The sequence below is a fragment of the Microtus ochrogaster genome, chromosome 22 (assembly GCF_000317375.1).
Source record: "Microtus ochrogaster isolate Prairie Vole_2 chromosome 22, MicOch1.0, whole genome shotgun sequence".
Taxonomy (NCBI): domain Eukaryota; kingdom Metazoa; phylum Chordata; class Mammalia; order Rodentia; family Cricetidae; genus Microtus; species Microtus ochrogaster.
Window position 1 is genome coordinate 29,418,455 of NC_022023.1, and position 19,983 is coordinate 29,438,437.

Genomic DNA, 19,983 nt, shown 5'->3' on the forward strand with positions numbered 1-19,983 from the left:
CACACGCACGCACGCACGCACACACACACACACACACACGCACACATGCACGTACGCACGCACACACAGACGCGCACACACACACACGCACACGCACACTTCTCTAACCCCTCATCTCACAGCACATGGTGAAGCTGGCTTTGCCTATTGTTTACAATGCTCCTCCCCTTAGCAGATGATGAGAATTCTGTAGACAGAATCTTTGTTTGCTCACCTTACCATCCATCACTTCTCAACTGCGGGTGGCTGTGTCAATAAATGGATGAATAAGTGGTTGGATCCAGCAGAGACATAGCCCTCTCTCTGATGTTCATATCGATTAGAGAACTGTTGCTCTTCAGGCTTTCTGTCTTAAGACATCTGCTTGTCTGCGCCAGCCCTTCCTCCACGCTGCAGGTACCTTATAGAGAGGGCTCTGTGATGCCTTCCAGCACACTTTCAGTGAAGAAATGGGTGGTTGTGAGCCACCATGTGAGTGCTGGGAATTGAACCTGGGATCTCTGGAAAAGCAGCCTGTGTTCTTAACCACTGGACCATCATCTCTCCACCCACTTTCTGTGTTTATTTTTAAGAGGCGGGTGGAGGTAGAATTTCCATATTATACATTTAAAGAATCTTAACTCCATGAATTTTAGTAAATTTTCAGAGGGTCGCTACAATTGAATTTTAGAATGCCCCCATTATCCCTTACCTGTTGGCAGTTAACTGATCTTGCTACAAGCCTCAGGCAACCATTGAAGCTTTTCTGTCTCCTTCTTGGGTCTTGTCATAGAAATGGAATCAAATTCAGTTTTCTGACTGTGTTTGGATTAGGAGAAATTCAGTCCACAAATGGTAAGGGAATGCCAGTGGTGACTTTCAGGTTCCTGTGGGCGTGTGATATATGTGTGTGTGTGTATACATATATGTGTGTGTATGTGTGTGTGTATACATGCATATATATACATACATACATATATACACATCATACATACATACACATATGCACTACAGTATTACTGTTGAATTTTGAGCCTCATACATACTGAGTAGGCACCCTACCACTGAGAAATGGGTCCCTAGCTGTCTTTCTACCTCTTTATTTTGAGATATCCCTAAGTTTCCTGAGATATCCTTGAACTTGTCACCCCCTGCATCGTCTCCCCAAGTATCTGGGAATGTAAGGCACATTTAAAGGACCTCTAAGGGACAGTTTGTGTTTTCTCAGCATGGGTGTGCAGTAGAGTGTGCAAGTGTAAAACTCTTCAGTTCCCTCCTTCCTTCAGTCTTTAGTTCAGCAAAGAAATGTGAAGTATGTTTTTGTGCATCCAAACCCTCTCTCTTTGATTTTGCACCTTATCCCATTGCTGCGGAAACTGTACAGGTTAGAGCTACACTCTACATATATTTTCAGATAACTAACTGTTTATTACACACACATACACACACACACAAACACACACCAGCCTCTCTGTCTCTTTCCAATTCTCTTTCTAACTCCTTCATCATTTTTTATCAGCTTCTCTGAGATTTCTTGCACCCTTTCTTTTTCTCATATTGCTCGGGATGTGCTCCTGGCAAATGAAGTATATAATTAATTATTTGCACTAAGTTTCCTGAGAAAAGCCTTCCATAACAAAGGCTATTGTTATGTTTTAACTTTAAAAAACAGTGACATTTTGGCTGAGCTTCTCTAGGGGTTTTTCCAGAAGGAAAATGGGGCGGGGAGGGGGAAGCACCTTGACTTGCTCTAAATAGGTCCGAGCAAGAGTTCAGTGTGTGTCGGGGTTGGGGGTCGGGGGTAGGCTGCAGGAACTGTGGGTGTGTTCTGAGCCTGTTTCTCTTACCGCCATTTCAATCTTCTGGTCATTTCCCATGCTCACGTAGGCATATTCAAGAGCTCCTGCTATATTGATGTGCGCTGGTTCCCTTTTGATGTGCAGCAGTGCAAACTGAAGTTTGGGTCCTGGTCCTATGGAGGGTGGTCCCTGGACCTGCAGATGCAGGAGGCAGATATCAGCAGCTATATCCCCAATGGAGAATGGGATCTCATGGGTAAGGCTAGCACAACACAAAGACCTTATGTCCCAGAAGAGAGGTGCCTTCTACCTGGGTGAACTGAAAGACTTGGGAATTTCTCTAATTTTCCTTTCACTGGCTATACTTGACAGCCTTCTCCATCACGTCCTGAGAGCTCCAGAATGGGCAGCGGAAGTCAGTTAGCAAGCACAGCAAGCAGCCATGGCAGGGCCTGTTAAACCAGCAGTGCTAGAGTAGACTTTGTGGGGTCCATTCTAGTCCTCTAGCGTGGTTGAGCTGCACGTTGAAGTTGATGGTGGCCATGAAGAACATCACAAGTGGGGGTTCGGTCAGAAGTACAAACAGCAGTGTTAGGGCAGAGAACAACATTCCACTTTGGGAGACACAATTCAACTAGACACTAAGTCAGTCCTCTGCTGAGAGGGGATGGGCATTAGATTGTAAAGCAACAGGTGCACACGACAGTTTAGCATGGGGTGAGGGGAATGCACGGTGTGTGAGTCAGGTAGTTTGAACATGGTCTAGATCAGGGTGGTTGTAAATTTCCTATGTCCATTGGCCTGTATTGGCCAGGGATCAAACTGGTCACTCTAGCATTCTTAATCTTCGGAAGGTAATGTGAGATTCTGAGAAACTGTTCCTTTCAGTACACACACTACTTGACATGATGCCTGCATAGCGATTTATGCTCTGTCAGCCAATCTCTAAGGCTTAGAAAAATAGTTGGAATTTTTTTCTCTCTGCGTAGACATTTTGGCTTTTATTTTATACCTATATTGCATCATTTTAAATCCAAATCAATATTACTATGAGTCACTTACCATCAGGTATACGTTTGGAAAAGGGCCATTGTGTGAAGATCATAGAATGCATTTACACTGTACACAGTAAGTCAGCTACAGAATCAGTCAGTGATACAATGTTATCGACTCCATTGTATACATTGTATACATTTCTTCTGCCTGTGACAGAAACACCATTATGTGGTATCTGTTGATAATTGCATTCGTAATGCTGTAAGATTGACATTGTGTAAGTACGTCTAACGCATCAAAAGAATATCTACCAGTTTGGTTGGATATCACTGAGATACCTTTAAACAGCTGTGGCATACCCATGAAGGTTTGTTCAAACACCCATCACTCACGTTTAGGACTGTGCTCCTGGATAGTACACACTTAGTTAGAAACAAAAGGCAGCTGTGTCTTCTGATAATCTTCCTCCTTTCTCTGGCACCCCGCTCAGGAATCCCTGGCAAGAGAAATGAAAAGTTCTATGAATGCTGCAAAGAGCCGTACCCAGATGTCACCTATACAGTGACCATGCGCCGCAGGACGCTCTACTATGGTCTCAACCTGCTCATCCCCTGTGTGCTCATCTCGGCCCTGGCTCTGCTGGTGTTCTTGCTCCCTGCAGACTCTGGGGAGAAAATCTCCCTTGGTAGGTATCCAAGTCCCTCTCCTGAGGCAAGCTCTGCAGGTCACTGTCAACTACCATACATCAGCCCCTGGGCCAGGATCACACTTACGACACCAGAAACTCCTGGTTCTGCCTCTTCGAGAGGCAGAGTGCCTTCTTGAGAATTGTCAGGGTCTAGGGATTCTGTGATTTTGTGAAAACAAACAAACAAACAAAAAAAAAAAACAGGATGTAGTGAGGGACCAGATCAGTTCTACCCTAATGGGCTATGTTTCTTCCTCTCTGCCACCCACTTTGCTCCTCAGTGGTAGCTGGCCAGTCTCCTCTATGGATGGGAGACACATTAACTTAACATCAGCTTGCATTGGTAAATTATTACACACATTACAATAGGAATGCAATTTCTGGAATGGCTTCCCCTGTGAGAATATAAAAAGTGAGGGTTTAAATGGTAAAATGAGCTGCTTATATCAAAAAATTGCTAAGTAAATACATATTTAGTGTGTTGAAGAAAGCTTTCTCAAGCCTTCTATTTTCTCAGCATAAGGCTTAGAATGTTAAATATCTTATTCAAGGTCACACAGCCAATTAAGTTGTAAAGTCAAGACTTGAATGAAAACGAGTCTTCTGGCCACATGGTTTCCTGATCCTGCTGTATAAAACTGCATCTTAGTATTAATGCAGTCAAGACCTTGAGAGTTAACCGTGCTGGTTGATCCTCTCAAAGTTGTGGCTACTAAACTTGTCTCCATTCGAGGGTCCTTTAGGTTCTGGCAGGTGACAGAAACTATGCCCAGAAAAATGCATACACCCATATGTACAGAAACTACGGGACTCAAAGTGTAGCCCCAGCAACCTACATAATGCTTTTGAAACAACTGTTGTGAGCTTCTGTGAGGTGTAATTTCAGCCTTGCTGTCGGTTATGACTAAGGAATTCCTCACCTTGTTGTTTCAGGAATAACTGTCTTGCTTTCTCTGACTGTCTTCATGCTGCTTGTGGCTGAGATCATGCCTGCCACATCTGATTCCGTGCCCTTGATAGGTAAGACCAGGAATCCAGTGTACCTAGGATTTCCCTACAGGTGCATGGAGGAGAACCATGTCCTTCAAGGTCCTAGAGATTTATTCTGCCCCTCTGTCCCCTGCTGTGGAGACGTGACTTGTTATAACTATTACAAGACACCATGGCCCATACATAGGCCCAAGCAGGAAGGAAAAGATGTCCAAATTTGCGGCTTGCCTTTAAACTGAAGAAAGGCCATGGGTGATGATGTTCCTGTAGTCTCAGTATTTGTGATGCTGAGGCAGGAGGATTACAGGATTCAGGAGTTCAAGACTAGCCAGAAGAGCATAGCATGAGCTATCTTCAGGGTGGGGGTACACATGAATGTGTGTGATAGAACGTCCCTTCCTCCTGTATTCCTCCCCCCCAACTCATATTTTCTGCTCTAGAGTCAAAGACTTCACAATTTGAGATTGGTTATTTTACCTGGATATTGTTTTTTTTTTTGACTAAAGCATATATTTTAAGTCTTGGTTCCTATCTCCTGAGATCACTCAGTAGCCACTCATTAAATATGTGTCTAGAGAAACGGGAGGGGAACAAATGTTTTGCCTGGGTTAGGTGCTTCCGCCCAGGGATAACTGACAGGAAGAGGAAGACTCCATATTTACAGAGTTTCCTCGATGGAAGCAATGAGATCGGGTGAAGGATGCTGTGACCAGGGTAGTTTTCAGGTCTCCCTGCTGCAGCCAGGGTTCTAGTTCCAGTCCAGTGTGTCACGGGGATGGGAGCAGTATCCCTCAGAGACCATTCAGCTTCAGTGGGAGAGTTATTGCTTCTGTTTCGTGGTGGGAAGTGAAGTCTTTGAAAAGATCTAGGCTGTCCCTTTCCATCAGAGTATTAGGCTACCCGAGTATTTGTTAGGCTACAGCCTGCTTTTTAGTATGGCCACACAGGAGGCCCTGATAGAACATTATAGCAGTAGGTGCTGCTGAGGCCCCAGGTTTCACACTGCCTCTGGTCTCTCTACAGCACAATACTTCTCCAGCACCATGATCATCGTGGGCCTGTCTGTGGTGGTGACGGTGATTGTGCTGCGGTATCATCACCATGACCCTGATGGTGGCAAAATGCCCAAGTGGGTACGTCCTGTGTCCTTGTAGAGTGCCAGCTCTCCCTGAAAGTTCCTCTTGCAGTTTTCTGTTGTCTAGTGGCACCCTTCTGTATGTCTTTGAGGACAGTGCCGTGGAGGTGACAGTATTTTAGACTGACATCCCAGCAGGGCTCCAGATTGCCTGCTTGTGTGTCCTGCTAGTATTGTGCTTTAAAAGCTGTCCTTCCACACACCCACTGAGAAGGACTGTGTAGCAGTTGGAAGAACTAGGAGAGGGGTCATGAAGCAATGTGGCTGGGGCTTCCCAGCAGACTGAGGAGTGAGAAGATTAAGAACCAGCATGAGTGTTTCTCGGTATCTACGGGGCATTGGTTCCAATGTCCTTGATAATAGAGAAAACTGGACGTGCCCACGCTCCTTGTAGAAATGGTGTAGGACTTGCTCAGAACCTTTACACATCCTCCAGTGTACTACAGATAATCTCCAGATGACGTAGAGACTTAATGACGTGCAAATGTCCTACCAGTACTTCTTATGTAGTGCTGGCTAGGGAATGATACAAGAGAAATATCTGTGTATGTTCAACACACATTCAGGTTTTGTTTTCCTAAAGCTTTCTCGGTATGTGCTTCCTAGATTTAATAGGGGCAGACCCAACACTGCAGAGGGCCAAGTTTCTATCCAATCAATACACAGAGGTTTACAATCTAAGCCTAAACCCATGACATAAGATGAAGAGTTCCTAGTGGATAATGAACAGAGGACAAAAGGAAATGGATCAGGGTTCATCCCAGGTCATGTCATCACTTCCCTACACCTGCAAGCATCAGACAGGCACTATTATCTGCTGATTCCGACCTTCCACGGCATTTCAGGACCCAATCCCTGAAGTTCTGCTCTTCGCTGATGCACAGAGACCTTGACGAGGGCTTGGGCTGACCCCAGACTTTCCCACACCTTTCCAGAATGGAACCCAAGGTAGAGAAAAGCTGTTCTGACCTACCACCACCAGTGAGCCTTGCAGATATCCCTGGTCTTTTCATCTGAGGACATGAAAAGCAGCCCTTTCTATCTCAGAAGGAGCCTGTCTGAAGACCCATTCAGTACTGCTCATGCCCAGAAGGAAATCTAGGAAGCACCCACATACATGCTGGAATGCAGCATAAAGGAAAAGATGCGTGTGGATCCCTAGCAAAACCAAGGGTTTCCAGCCTTCTGAAGACAGTCATGATGCAATACCCTACAGTGCCCTAGCTTAGGAAAAGATACTATTTATTTTCCAGTGGCCTGGTAAAAGTACTAGTTCCTCTCAACTACTCGCCTTATTCACACAATAACACCTCTCATAAAGTTCACGGTCGCAGCTGTGGCATGAACTCAGTCTCAGTAGTTATGTCTGCAAACCATGAAGCTTGTTTTAGAAGTCATTGGTGCTGTTACAAAGTTGAGACACACTCACCTATATGTCCTTCTTTCTTAGCATCATGATACATCACAGGGCGAACTAAGCCAGGTTTGACTTACATGTCCTTCTGCCTATCCATCCATAACCACCAATATTGATAACCTTTTGTGGCTTTTTCTTTTAGGCCACCGACAAGCTCCCAAAACATAATGTGAAGACTTATTATTAGTTTTGAATGCTTGGCCTACTTTAAGCTCATTTCTGGCTAGCTCTCTTAAATTAACTGTTTTTTCTTTATCTACCTTTTGCCTAGGAGCTTTTAGCCTTTTCTTTCTGAATGTCCTACCATTGTGCCCAAGTTGAGAAACTCCCAGAGAGACCACCAGAATCCAGTCAAGTCCATAATGCAAAAACAAGGTTTATTTCTTATTCCAGCTAGCTGGGAGAGACCCCCATGTGACACAGCGCAGTAGGGAGTGCTCCTACTCCTCATTTGGGATTGACATATAAAGACAAACACCACAAGCCAGGTTTACTTAGGGTCAAGGGGGTTAGTTTTGCTGAGTACAGGGTATGGACTGCTTCTGCACACCCTGCACACCCCCTTCCTCCTTTAAGCGGCTACTTCTGCTCCTGTGCATGCCCCTCACCCTCCCCCAGCAGTTATTCCTGCTTCTGTCTAGACCACAAAGCTGCGTGTCGACAGGGGGCTAGCTGCTAGGAACAGTTGGTCTGCACTTTAGCAAAAGTTCCTGTTTCCAGCTAACTCTTGATGCTGCAGAGTTTCTTGAACTCAGTGCCTTAACCAGCTCCTGATCAAGCAAAGTTTCTTAAAGGTTTCCATGTCCTCACATTTCCCCCTTCTCAAGTACCTTGGGGAACCAATCCTGGTTCCCTTAAAGCCAAGTGGGAGCAACATATCTTTCCTCTAGTATACCGAGGGGGACATAGTTCCGGAAAAAAAAAAAAAAACAGAATTTCTCTCCTAAATCTGCACAGTCTTCCTATGTAAAGGAGTTCCCTTTTGACTTAGCATCTCAACCAGGGATTACAGGATGATGTCTTCTTTTAACTGCTTGCAGCTGACTTGGGGCATCATTGTCAAGAGTTAACAAAGACAAAATGCTAGTCAAAAACAAAAAGAAAATTTAGGCAATGGGAGCATCTGATTCGTGGATTCTGTTGAAGAGCCAGGGAGCATTCACATCGGCTAGACTGGTCCATATCAGTTTTGAGCAAGTCCAGGTTCCACAGTCATTTGGAGCGGATTGTAGTCAGCAATTAATGCTTGGTTGTATCTGCCAACCAAGGGGAAACCTGTTGAGACACATTCAAACTAGGAACAGAACTTTAACACATTTGAAACTTTTAGGCCCATATTAAAATCCATATTATAGAAAAAAACAAATAACAGATATAAAACAGCAAAAATAGACTCATACTTTTGAGTCCTAGCAAAAACACAGACTTGGGTTAAAAGTGTGGAGACAACTAGAAGAAATTTAAAATCTTGACCTTGGGACCCAAACAGTAAGTAGTTATACCTTAAAAGTTGATGCTGTCAAATTAGCAAGGCTCTAGCTAGCCCAGCCAGCAATACTGTCAGAGATCTCAGAAGGATAAATAAATTATATTTAAGTACAGACCAAACAGCTTTCCAAACTATTAAAAAAGTAAGAGAAACCAGCCCATGTACAGTCATACCGAGGTCTTTATAGCATTGGAGGCAGAAGTATCAGAAGCAGGCTTTACCAGGCCCATAAGATTCGAGGTTCCTGTGAAAAAGGGACATGGAAAAGACTGACCCTATTTTGTCTAGGCAAAAGTGGTGCAATGAATTCCCCAGTGTCCATACTCTGGGCTGGGTCCTGACAGCAGGTGGTGCATTGGGGCATCTTGCCCAGCGGTCAGTGTCATCATTTTCCAGGTGGAGACATTGTGGTGTCCCATAATCTTCTTTGGAGACCATGGGTCATTGCTAGGATCTGGGAGTCTCTGTCTGATATAAGCTTTTTAATTATTATTTTAAATGCCATATTCTGCAGATCTCTGAAGTATTTAGAACTGCCCAGATATATCTGATTAGACAAACTTTATTACTAATTACTTGTTTTAATCGACCTTAAAAAATCTATACAGAGGACTAAATAAGACTTATCTCTGTAATTACATCAGTACTTCAAGGATGACTGATTATTAACTTGTATTTCTAACAGTCTACAATAAGTTTGCATCTTTAGTAAAACCAGGACTTTATATCATATAGTATCAGATTTAATTTTTGATGACACTTCTGGTGACTATCACCTGGCATTGGTGTTTCTAAAACTGTTAAGGTCCATCCTTGCAACCGTTCTTTTCTGGGGACTCTAGTCTCAGCTGCTCTCTGTGATCCCTTTAGTCTTTTATCTGGGTGTCTCTTGAATTACAAGGTTTAATTGACAGAGCAAGGTGCACTCTTGTGTATAAAGACATTGAGATGCAGCCTTTCAATAAAGAACAGCATAAAACAGTTTTAACATTATCTGTATCAAAAAGACATCCAAATTCCTGCTAACCTGAATCTAGTGACCAGAGCTCAGGGAACAAGTACGAAATTTTCAGTTACCATAGGCTAACTTTTCAACAAAGCAAGAATACATATTTTTTTTCAAAAAAGAGACATGATCCTTTAACAAGGCAAACAAGATTTTTTTTAAAACCAGAATTAACCTAGTATGTTAAACATTTAGCTTATGTTTATGTTTTCCTTTTTAAATTTAGTATTTACGGGTACGAGAAGCTATGAGAAACCACATCAAACATAGTTTACATCCTCTGGCCTTTCACAACTTTTCATATACCTTCTGCATTTTTTTCTTTTGCTTTTTTAGACTACATAAAAACTTTTATCAAAAACTTTTTTGTCTCTCCTCTCATTTTCCCGACAATATACAAATTTTCATCACGGTCTTTTTCTGTGATTTTGCCCAGCAGAACATTACATAGATATACTATTTAAAACAAGAGCAGAAAAAAAAAACAGAAAAAAAAACAAGAGCAGAAATGTATACATCTTAATCAAAGGTGCTAAGTATTTGTAACCCATTGTATATAAATGACTAAAATCCATATATTTTTCTTTTCCTGTGGAAACAAAAGCATAAACTTTTCCCAAACATAATGCATCTTTGACATTTACAAAGACATAGGTGCCAGTAAAAATAAAAATAAACCTGGATGTCCGGATCTGGTTTCTCCTCTTGAGAAACCCAGAAAAGCTGGAGGCCACTGAGACCAACAGGATTCCACATCTGTGATCTGCTCAGAACTTGGTTCTTCCTCTTGAGAATCCCAGAAAAGCAGGAGGCTATTGAGACCAACAGGGTTCCACGTCTGCAGTCTGCTCAGAAAGTTGGGGCTGCTGAGACCAAGAGGATTCCATGTCTATGGTCTACTCAAAACCCCGCAACTGCTGCCTCCTGAGAGAGATGTCTCTCTCCCCTTCCAGGATCACCGCCTGGACACTTCTGTCTTTAGTGGGAGCCTGGACCACCCATCCTCACTATCTCCTCGAAAGTGACTGACCAGCCTTAGAAAGAAAAAAAAACATATAAAGATCAGACTAACAGCACAGTTATTTTCAAGTTGACAGCACACATACATAAATCTTACCGGTATCAGATTAGAACAAACCTCTAGACCTTGGTGGTGCGGGGGGTGGGGGGAGGTCCCGACAGGGGTCCCCAGGGTTCCCAGCCAATACACCAAATGTTTTGCCCAAGTTGAGAGACCCTCAGAGAGACCACTGGAATCCATTCAAGTCCAGAAGTCTCTCTGTCTGTCAGCTGCCTGGCCAGCGGACCCTGGGCATCTTCTTTCTCCCTGTTCTCTCCTGTCTTCTCTTTTTCTTTCTGAGCATAGATTTCTCTTATTTATTCTCTCTGCCTGCCAGACAAGCCTATCCCTCTCCTGCCTAACTATTGGCTGTTAAGCTTTTTAGTAAACCAATCAGGTAACTTAGACAGGCAAAGTGAAACAAATGCAACTTATCTTTAGGTAATTAAACAAATGCAACATATACAAATGTAACCCATCCTTACATTGTTAAACAAATGTATCACAAACAAATGTAACACCCCTTTATATAGTTAAATATTCTGCGGCATAAACAAATGTAATACATCTTTGCCCAGTCAAAATACTATTCACAACAGCCATTTTAGCAAAAACCATTTTAATGAATTCTCTATTTTTCTCTAGTGTTTATGCTAATATAAAAAATACACTCATTCTTATTTCCTTGAGTATTTTGGCTGGTATGAAGATAAAGGAACTGACACACAGAGACACAAACCCATTTTTAATGAAATGGTATCACTTTATTCTCCCAGAATCTTAATTAAGAGCATCTGTCCGTTACAAGTCTCTCGGGATAAAAGGTTGTTAAAACCAGTTGGCTACAAGTAAAACCGAAGTGTATATTTCTCTCATTTTATAAAGCATACAACACTTTTCATTCATCCCGTGTGTCTTTGAAACATAAACAGCCTCCCAGGTACTCTTATGGTCTGATACTATTATGAAGAAGACACTGCTGGGTGCAGTGGTATTGTGTGGCATCTGCACAAGTAACAACAAGATTGTAGGCTGGCAGAAGAGGTCATAGGCGTGGTTTGATGAGTACCAGAATAATTCCATCTTTGGAGATGTGCTATCCTTGAAAGCCATGGAATTCAAAATAGACTTGGTGAAATGGATCCTACTAGTTGTAGATGCCTCTCAGAGAACACATAGACCCCTGTGTGGCAGGAAAGGGAACCAATCCTGCTCGGCTCTCGTGTGCACAGCTGCCTTGGGATTCAGATTCTCTTACAGTTTGACAGCCTCCTTTGAGATCTAGCACAGACCTTCTTGGTGTCTTCTGAGAGAGGGCTTGGGCTAAGTCTTAGGAGTTCTGAAGAGAACCCTGGGGCACCTTTGGTATATGAGGCTTGCAGTGTTTTACTAAACACAGTAAAAGACTGACCTTGAATCAATCCTTCTCTGAGTTTTAGTCCGTCTGTAAAATGGGGAAGCTATTCTCATTTCATGGCTCCAGATGACTGAGCTGGATGTTCAGTCTCATGAGACGGGAACTGTGGACCTCTGCTGTTTTCTGATTTGGAAAAGTTCTTACAGCCATGGGCTTTCCCCAGTACAGTCTCCCAGCCTGAAAGCATAAGGCTGTGAAAGGCTTCCCAGCTGTGGGGAACCTCAGCTTGACATTTCTTGTGCTTCTCACTCTCTGGCTACAGATCTGATTTTTGCATTTTTTATTAAGATGCCACAAAACTGACTGCTGAGAAAGAAACACTGCGGACGTGAACTTCACAGCTTGCATCTTCCCCTACAGATAAAAGACTGGGAAAGTGTTTCTATTATCCTAAGTCAAGATGACCTTAAAGTGTGACTCTAGGTGTTTTAGGAAAAGGCACACTGTTCACACACTGTGACTGTCTTCAAGAATCTTCTTCTTTGTCCAGATTGAGATTTCAGCTGTCACAAAACACGAAACTTGTCACCTCTCAGGGTAACTTTTCACTATTTTCTCTGCATCAGGCACTCTCCATGTATAACACTTTTAAGGGTCAGGCTGATAAACTCCAATACCCGAGTACAGCCCTTGGCCTTTTAAAAATAATTTATATTTTTTTAATATTTACTTATTTATTATGGACACACTATTCTGTTTGCATATATGTCTGTAGGCCAGAAGAGGACACCAGACCTCATTACAGATGGTTGTGAGCCACCATGTGGTTGCTGGGAATCGAACTCGGGTCCTTTGGAAGAGCACGCAATGCTCTTAACCACTGAGCCATAATTTATAAAAGTTTTTTTTTTAGGCATCACTCTCACCCACCCACTCACGCACTCATTACATGCACACCAGCAGGAGGCATTGTTGTCGGAGGCCTCCATGACCTGGACTGTTCATAGTAAGCATGCGGACACCCGTTTCTGCCTTGTCCATATTCTGCCCCTTCTTGATACTTCTTCATCATCAGAGCCTAAGGAGTTGGGTTAGAAGCACCTAAACTCTCTTCCATATTAATATCTTAGCTCTTCTTTTTCCATAGGCCTCCGAGGCCCCGTGGTCCATTTACACAGGTTAAAGTAGGTCATCACCCGCCTTTGCCTTCACAGTCTGGCATCCAAGGAGCCCAGACACATCCTCTGAACCCCTAAGAACAGATTAGAGAGAACCACCCTCATTTTCTGATTCTCGTTGATTCTCTTGGCAGTCCTGGCACAATTTTTAAAACCAGCTTTGCAAAGATACGGACTTTCTCACAGAAGGTGTGGTTATCCGATGTCAGAACCCTGAAGGTGCTCCAAGCTGGGGATCCACTCTGGGTCTGACATATTACAGACCCTCACTTAGCTTGTAGTGATCCTGAAGGACACCTCACAGTTGGTATGAGAGCCGGGGAGTTGAGACCTGAGGTCCTCTGGGAGTACAAAAGGAAGGTTCAGAAAAGAAAATGACTCTCCCTGTTACATACGTCTCGGGCATTCTTATTGAGCTTAATGCTTTATTTCTCTCTCATACAGAGTGTAATATGTCCACCCCAGGGGAACTTCAGTTGTTCCCACATTGATAAACAGACATAGGTCATAGTGTCCCCTCACAATTGACTCCATTCTTGCCAGGTGTCCTCACTGATTTGCTGTATAAATTCACTGAGAAGACAGGGGAGCCTGTTCTCCCCAGTATCTGTAAAGCGGGCTTCTTTCTTGGGTCGTGTTGCTGTGGGGCTCAGCTGAGAGACAGCTCTGGACTGCTCTTGACATCCCGTTGTCTTTGCAGACCAGGATCATTCTTCTGAACTGGTGTGCATGGTTCCTGCGGATGAAGAGGCCTGGGGAGGACAAGGTGCGGCCAGCCTGTCAGCACAAGGCTCGCCGCTGCAGTCTGGCCAGCGTGGAACTGAGCGCAGGGGCTGGGCCACCCACCAGCAATGGCAACCTACTCTACATCGGCTTCCGAGGCCTGGAGGGCATGCACTGTGCCCCGACTCCAGACTCTGGGGTTGTGTGCGGTCGTCTGGCCTGCTCCCCGACACACGATGAGCATCTCCTGCATGGTGCCCACCCCTCCGATGGGGACTCTGACCTAGCCAAGATCCTGGAGGAGGTCCGCTACATTGCCAACCGCTTCCGCTGCCAGGATGAGAGCGAGGTGGTCTGCAGTGAGTGGAAGTTTGCAGCCTGCGTGGTGGACCGCTTGTGCCTCATGGCCTTTTCGGTCTTCACCATCATCTGCACCATTGGCATCCTCATGTCGGCCCCAAACTTCGTGGAGGCTGTCTCCAAAGACTTTGCTTGAGAGCACCACATAGGACATGCACAGATAGGAGAAGTGTCTGGGAGGCGGGACTTGGATCCCTCACCCCGTGTCATGCCAAATGGAACAACTCTAAAGTATCTGTGTGGCTGTCAGTCCTTGGTCTTAGTTTCCTGGTTACTTTAACGAAAGAGATTCCAACACCCTTCTGTTTTTTTTTTTCTTCTTATACTTACCGTTGTCCTATCCTTGTCCTCAGCAGGGGCACCCGGGGTCATTGCCTCCTCTTCACAGCCCTATAAGGCAGATCTCAGTGGTTCTAGTCGGCCAGTAGAGGCCTGTCCAGTCGGTGTTCCGTGCCTGCATGCCCCTCGTCATGGGCTCACACACCAGAATTTACTGTCTGCTTGTGTCATGCGCAGACCCAGGCTGAAACGAAGGCTGAGCAACACTCACTGGGTTCATTTCAACCACTTCCTTGTGAAAGGAAGGCAAACACAAGTTCAATTCTCTTCCTGCTTTCCTGTAATTTAAACGTTTTTTTCCTTTGTCTTTTTGCCTTTACTAATGACCAACTTTGTATCAGAAAGTTGGCCTTCTAGATGATGTTTTGAGCAAGCTGATTCCTGTAGATCTGCACTGTCAATGAAATTAGCACCAAGGTTGTATCACTTCTAAACTAGGACTAGCCCTAGCTAAAGCACTTGAAAGCTGTGGCCCTGCTCACCATCTGGAGCAAGATCGTTCCCGGCATGTATCTTTTACATCCAGTATCAGCAAATGATGCACAAAATTTTTATTGCTGGTGTTATGTTTTTTTTATTAAAGTAACTGGAAACAAATAGGTGTCTTTTGGTACCTAAAGACCAGGCTTTGTGTCTTTTTGCTAGTTAAAATTTGAACCCTAGCCTTTGCTTTGACTATCTGAGTAATGATTGCCATTTTAAAAATAATGTTAGAGACTAGCTGTGCTCATAGTTAGAAGATGTGTATGGTTCAAAATCGTCTCCCCCTTGCTCCCATTTCCTCCTAGGAACAGTTTTAGAGGAAGAAGGAAAAGGTGGGGACAGAGAGGGAGGAGAGTGTGGAGAGACTTTGCTGTTGTTTTCCTAGAACTCACGCTTGACAGGTGCTTTGCGTCTACTGTTTTGTCCTAGAGAGCTTTCCGTAAGGACATCTAAAGGTCTACCTCATTCCTCTTAAGAGCTTCTTAGTGTTCCACTCCATTGGTGGCTTACAATTTGTTGGATTAGCCTTTTAGTGGTGAGCACGTAGCTACAGTATTTCCAGGTTTCGTGGTGAGCGCATAGCTACAGTATTTTCAGCTTTGATGGTGAGCGCATAGCTACAGTATTTTCAGCTTTAATGGTGAGCACATAGCTACAGTATTTCCAGGTTTTATTTTTATACACAAGTCTATAGTTAGCTTTTTAGTGCATACTTTGCCATATTCTTTTCTGACTTATCTTGGTATAAATTCCAGTTTAGAGATGGATGTAGGTAGGACTATGTACATTTAGACTTCTGATAAATATTTCCAGATGGTCCTCTGTGGTCAGTGGGTACCCCCACCCAGAGTACAATGAAAGGGTCAGATGCTCAGCTCTCTGGTGTTAAATATTTTCCTATTTAATTTTTCCCTTCCCAATCTAACTGGTAAAAAATGATAAGGCAACAATATTCTGCTTTAAGTTCATTTAACCATGAGCAAGGTTGAATTTTTCATATATATTTTGGTAATTTCAATTTTATATTCTATCTTTTATACAAATTTCAGTTTTTTATTCTCTTAATCTTTGTTTGGCATTTGTTTTTGATGCTATTTATTGAGTGCATATATATTGACATATATTAAAACTCTATGCTGCTAGTTTATTCATGGTTTCCATTATAGAATGTAAGATTGCCCTCTAGAAGGTCTTCCCTGTGTTGAGTTTACAAATAAATTTACTCCGTTTTCTTTCTAAACCAGTGTTTTCATTTGTTCCCCTTTATAACTTTTGATTTTTTAAGATTCATCATAAGAACTGTAGATAAAGATTTAGTTGTTTTTCTCCAAGGGTGGTCACTTAGTACACTAGACATACAATAAAATATTTCTATAATATGAGACTCTTCCCTCTGGTCAGATTGTCACCTTCTATGTAAATTAAGTTCCTCAAAGTGCTGTTGTGTTTTTTGGTTAATCTGCCTCGATGCTCTTGATTTCCAAAGCTTTAATCATATTAATATTAATATTTTCAAGTGGATACTCTCTTCTGCTCCCTCCCCCTTTCTCTGTGTGTTATAAGTATCTTAATGGGGTCACAATGGGTTTACACAGCAGGTCTTCTTGTCTGGGAACTCCACAATTTCAACTTGTATTCAAATCTAATTTTATGTAGTAAATAGGACTGTTCAGGAAAGTCCTCCAAATTTCTTGCTGTTCATTTCTGGGTATCTTACTGGGTGATCACCATTTTCAGTTGGATGGCATTGATTCTGTTTTCTAGCCCAATGTATAGGAAAGTAGTTGAATTCTGTATGTTAATGTTAATTAGTCACCGTAATTGTGATCATTTTGTTTCTAAGATTTTCTTTTAACTCATCCTTCCCAATATCTTTGTTTCCCTTTCTATCCAATTGCACTTGAGACCAGTAATTGGCTTGTTTGCATACTTGCCTTGTTCTTAACGTTGATGGATATTTCAATGACTCACAGTTTTACTTGTATGTAAAACTGTATTTACATGTATTTTCTTCATCACAATAAAAGCTATCTGTGTATCCTTCCAATGATTACTGCTCTCTGGGAAAAATCGGGATAGTATCTTTCTGCCAAAGCCTTCCCAGGATTCATAGAAAGGATCAGAAATTTCAATTTACCCAGCAGAAGGTTTCATTGACAGAATAATTAAGGTGATATTATAATACATTCCTGAGGCGGTGGCTACATTGTCTTATGATTTTGACTGTCAGTGTGCATAATTAAAATTAATTTATAGCTTGGTTTTGTGTACAGTTGGATTCCATCAACTGTGGATGAAAAATATTTAAAAGTCACCTCTTTACTGAACATAAGCAGCCTCTTGTCATTCCTTTGTTAATGCAATATAGCAAGTACATATATTTGCATGATAAATAACCTACAGATGGTGTAATATAAATGAGAGGGTGTGTGGGCAGACTCGACAGGGTTCAGACTCACAGATATATCTGACCCCTTTAAAAATAAAAAGTGGTGCCCCAACCTACTCACAACTTTGTTCGATTTGACTACAAAATAGAGGTTCTGCAAGGCTCTTTCTAAGGTCTGAGCATTATCTAGGAGAACTCGGGGACATATTTTTAGCTGCTTTTGTCTGTTATTTAAAGGCATCCACGTCCAGATGAGCAAGATGCAAGAGATGCACAGGTAAGGTGTGTCCTCCTGGGATACAGAGATGGGGATTTCCCCATGCATCTCAGTGCACCCTCTCCCTCCCACTTCTCTGTGCTCAGCAGCCCAGAACTCTGAGGATCTGCCACCTGGGGATGGCCCCACCTCCAGCTCCTATTCTTCCCAGACAGATGGGCTGAAAGTCTGCAGCATCCAGTTAGGCTTGGTCACTCTGGCAACCTGGCCTTACCCAGGAGCCCATCAAGGACCACTTAGCTCTCCCCTAGAGCATCCCAGGACGAAGATCTCTGCCAAGACCTTGACTAATGACCAAAGTAGAACAAATGTTGCTCCTCACTCATCTGCCAGGTAATGAGAAAACCAAGACCTTTCCATCGGTTGCCCTGTGCAAGGAGCTGGGAACGTATTTATTATATCTGTTAACTAACTCCTTCACATCAAATTTTACTTTTATTTTTCTAAGGCATTATTTTTATGTTTATCTGGACTATATAAGATACATTTTAATATATATTTTAATTTAACAATTATTTTATTTTAATATAAACGATACGCATGACTTTAATGTCTTTTTAAGTTTCTGCAATAATTATCTTTTGGATCCTGTTTTGGGATTTCTCTGTTTTTGTTCTTTTGGCACATCCTTCACTAGAGATGGAATGTTTGCTTTTTATGTCACAGGTTGCCTTGATAGCTTTACATAAAATTGAATCTATCCATAATGTATCATGATTATAGTCTCTGATACTTTTTACTTTTCATCTCAAACCAAAACATATTATTAGCTGTTTCGTTGCTTTTCATCCTTCTATAGTTTTCTTGCATAACTTTACATTATCTACTTCGACATTCTCAATTCACAACAGAGTCTCATGGCTGCCATTTGGGGTAAATGGAGAGATGTTGATGAGAATGTGGAAATTAATTCATTTTGTATGTAATCTCTTTCTACCAATTGTGATAATGTAAGTATCTTTGTCGCTTTTACAATTTCACAAGTTATAGTTACCTTCTGTAAGTTCATTTCCTTCCATTGCATAAACTATGTAAACATATGCCGAATGTATTTCTGTCTTTTTCCTCATTTGGGGGCCTTGTATAATTATGTCTTATTCATGTCTGTCACCTTGGAAATCTGAACCTTTCCCTCTCTGCTGCTGACTTTTATTCTTGGCATCCCCATTCCTCCCCATTTCAGTTTTTCAGACTTCTATTTATCAAGTCTGTTCTGAAATGGTGGTTGCTGTGGCTCTTCATTTGTTTTCAAAGTTCTGCAGTTCCCCCTTTCCCTGTACCCCTGCTTTTATTTTATCTTTGTCCAAATCAGTTTCTCATTAGAGTCATGCACCATGTTGGAGATTGTCCTTTTGTCTGCTCAGCCATATTGGCAAATGGAGTCTTTTCTTTCCCCCATAGGGTGCTCATTGTTTTTCCTCACGTTTCCAAGTGTTCCTTGGCATGGCTGCCTTGTTCCTTAATCTCTTCTTGCTTTTGTTTGACCTGAACAGCTCTGCAGGGTCTATCTATTTCTTTTGGAAAGGCATCTCTGGTCATTCTTCTGAATTCACTTGATTCACAGAATACAGGCTTCCTTTATCCAGTGTAAGAAACCACTCTTGCTATGACCATGACATCTAGCAACACATTTTTGAGTGAAAAGGGGAAAGTTTTAGAGAGATGTCGTCAGTTGCCTTTTCCTTGGTGATATTTTTCAGAATGCAAGCATGCATAAAAAGTACAGGAGTTTTGGCGATGGCTTCAAGGAAGCTGACAGGGCCATTTAGCTATCACACATGCATAGCAGCAGAAACAATTCACAGAGTGAAATATGTTTGGATACCTGTGATAAGAGATAAGAAGAGGGAGAGCAATACCAGGTGTAGCTAGAAACCGGGTGGAAAGTTCAGTGAACTAGCAGCAGGATATGCTGACAAGTGAGAAGAGTGTGACAAGGTGGTAGGTGGCCTGGAACGGAGGAGCAGAGGTGATGCTGTCAGACAAGTCCCCTGGAGACGCCACAAGCTGCCACACCCAAAGGGAAGGGGTGGGACTACCTTGTGGAGGAAAAGCTGGAATGTCATTGCAATTTCCTGCTGCCTCCTTAAAAGCAGCAGGGAGCCTCTGAATGTTCTAAGCAGGGCAGAAGTGTAACTAAAATTTATCTTTAGAGTATTGACAAAAAAAATAGAATTCAGTTATTTTCTCTCTTTTCATGGAAGGATTTTGCTAAGCACCATACTGTGAAGCTAAACAAGTATGGTTGGTATCAGAAAAGCTCCTCCTTAATATCTCTCTCTCTCTCTCTCTCTCTCTCTCTCTCTCTCTCTCTCTCT

The 19,983-nt window shown here is 42.6% G+C and overlaps 1 protein-coding gene across 2 annotated transcripts in view; it reads left to right on the forward strand.

Moving 5' to 3' along the window:
- The window catches only part of Chrna7 (cholinergic receptor nicotinic alpha 7 subunit), a 109,100-nt gene extending 92,058 nt beyond the window's left edge, over window positions 1–17,042 (forward strand). For both annotated transcript variants that reach the window (XM_005357810.2, XM_026784381.1), the window contains 5 exons: window positions 1,867–2,034; window positions 3,265–3,459; window positions 4,396–4,482; window positions 5,476–5,585; window positions 13,795–17,042. In XM_005357810.2, coding sequence (XP_005357867.1) covers window positions 1,867–2,034; window positions 3,265–3,459; window positions 4,396–4,482; window positions 5,476–5,585; window positions 13,795–14,313 — 1,079 coding nt within the window. In that variant the 3' untranslated portion in view covers window positions 14,314–17,042. The remainder of the gene's footprint in view (window positions 1–1,866; window positions 2,035–3,264; window positions 3,460–4,395; window positions 4,483–5,475; window positions 5,586–13,794) is intronic.
- Window positions 17,043–19,983: the final 2,941 nt, after the last annotated feature.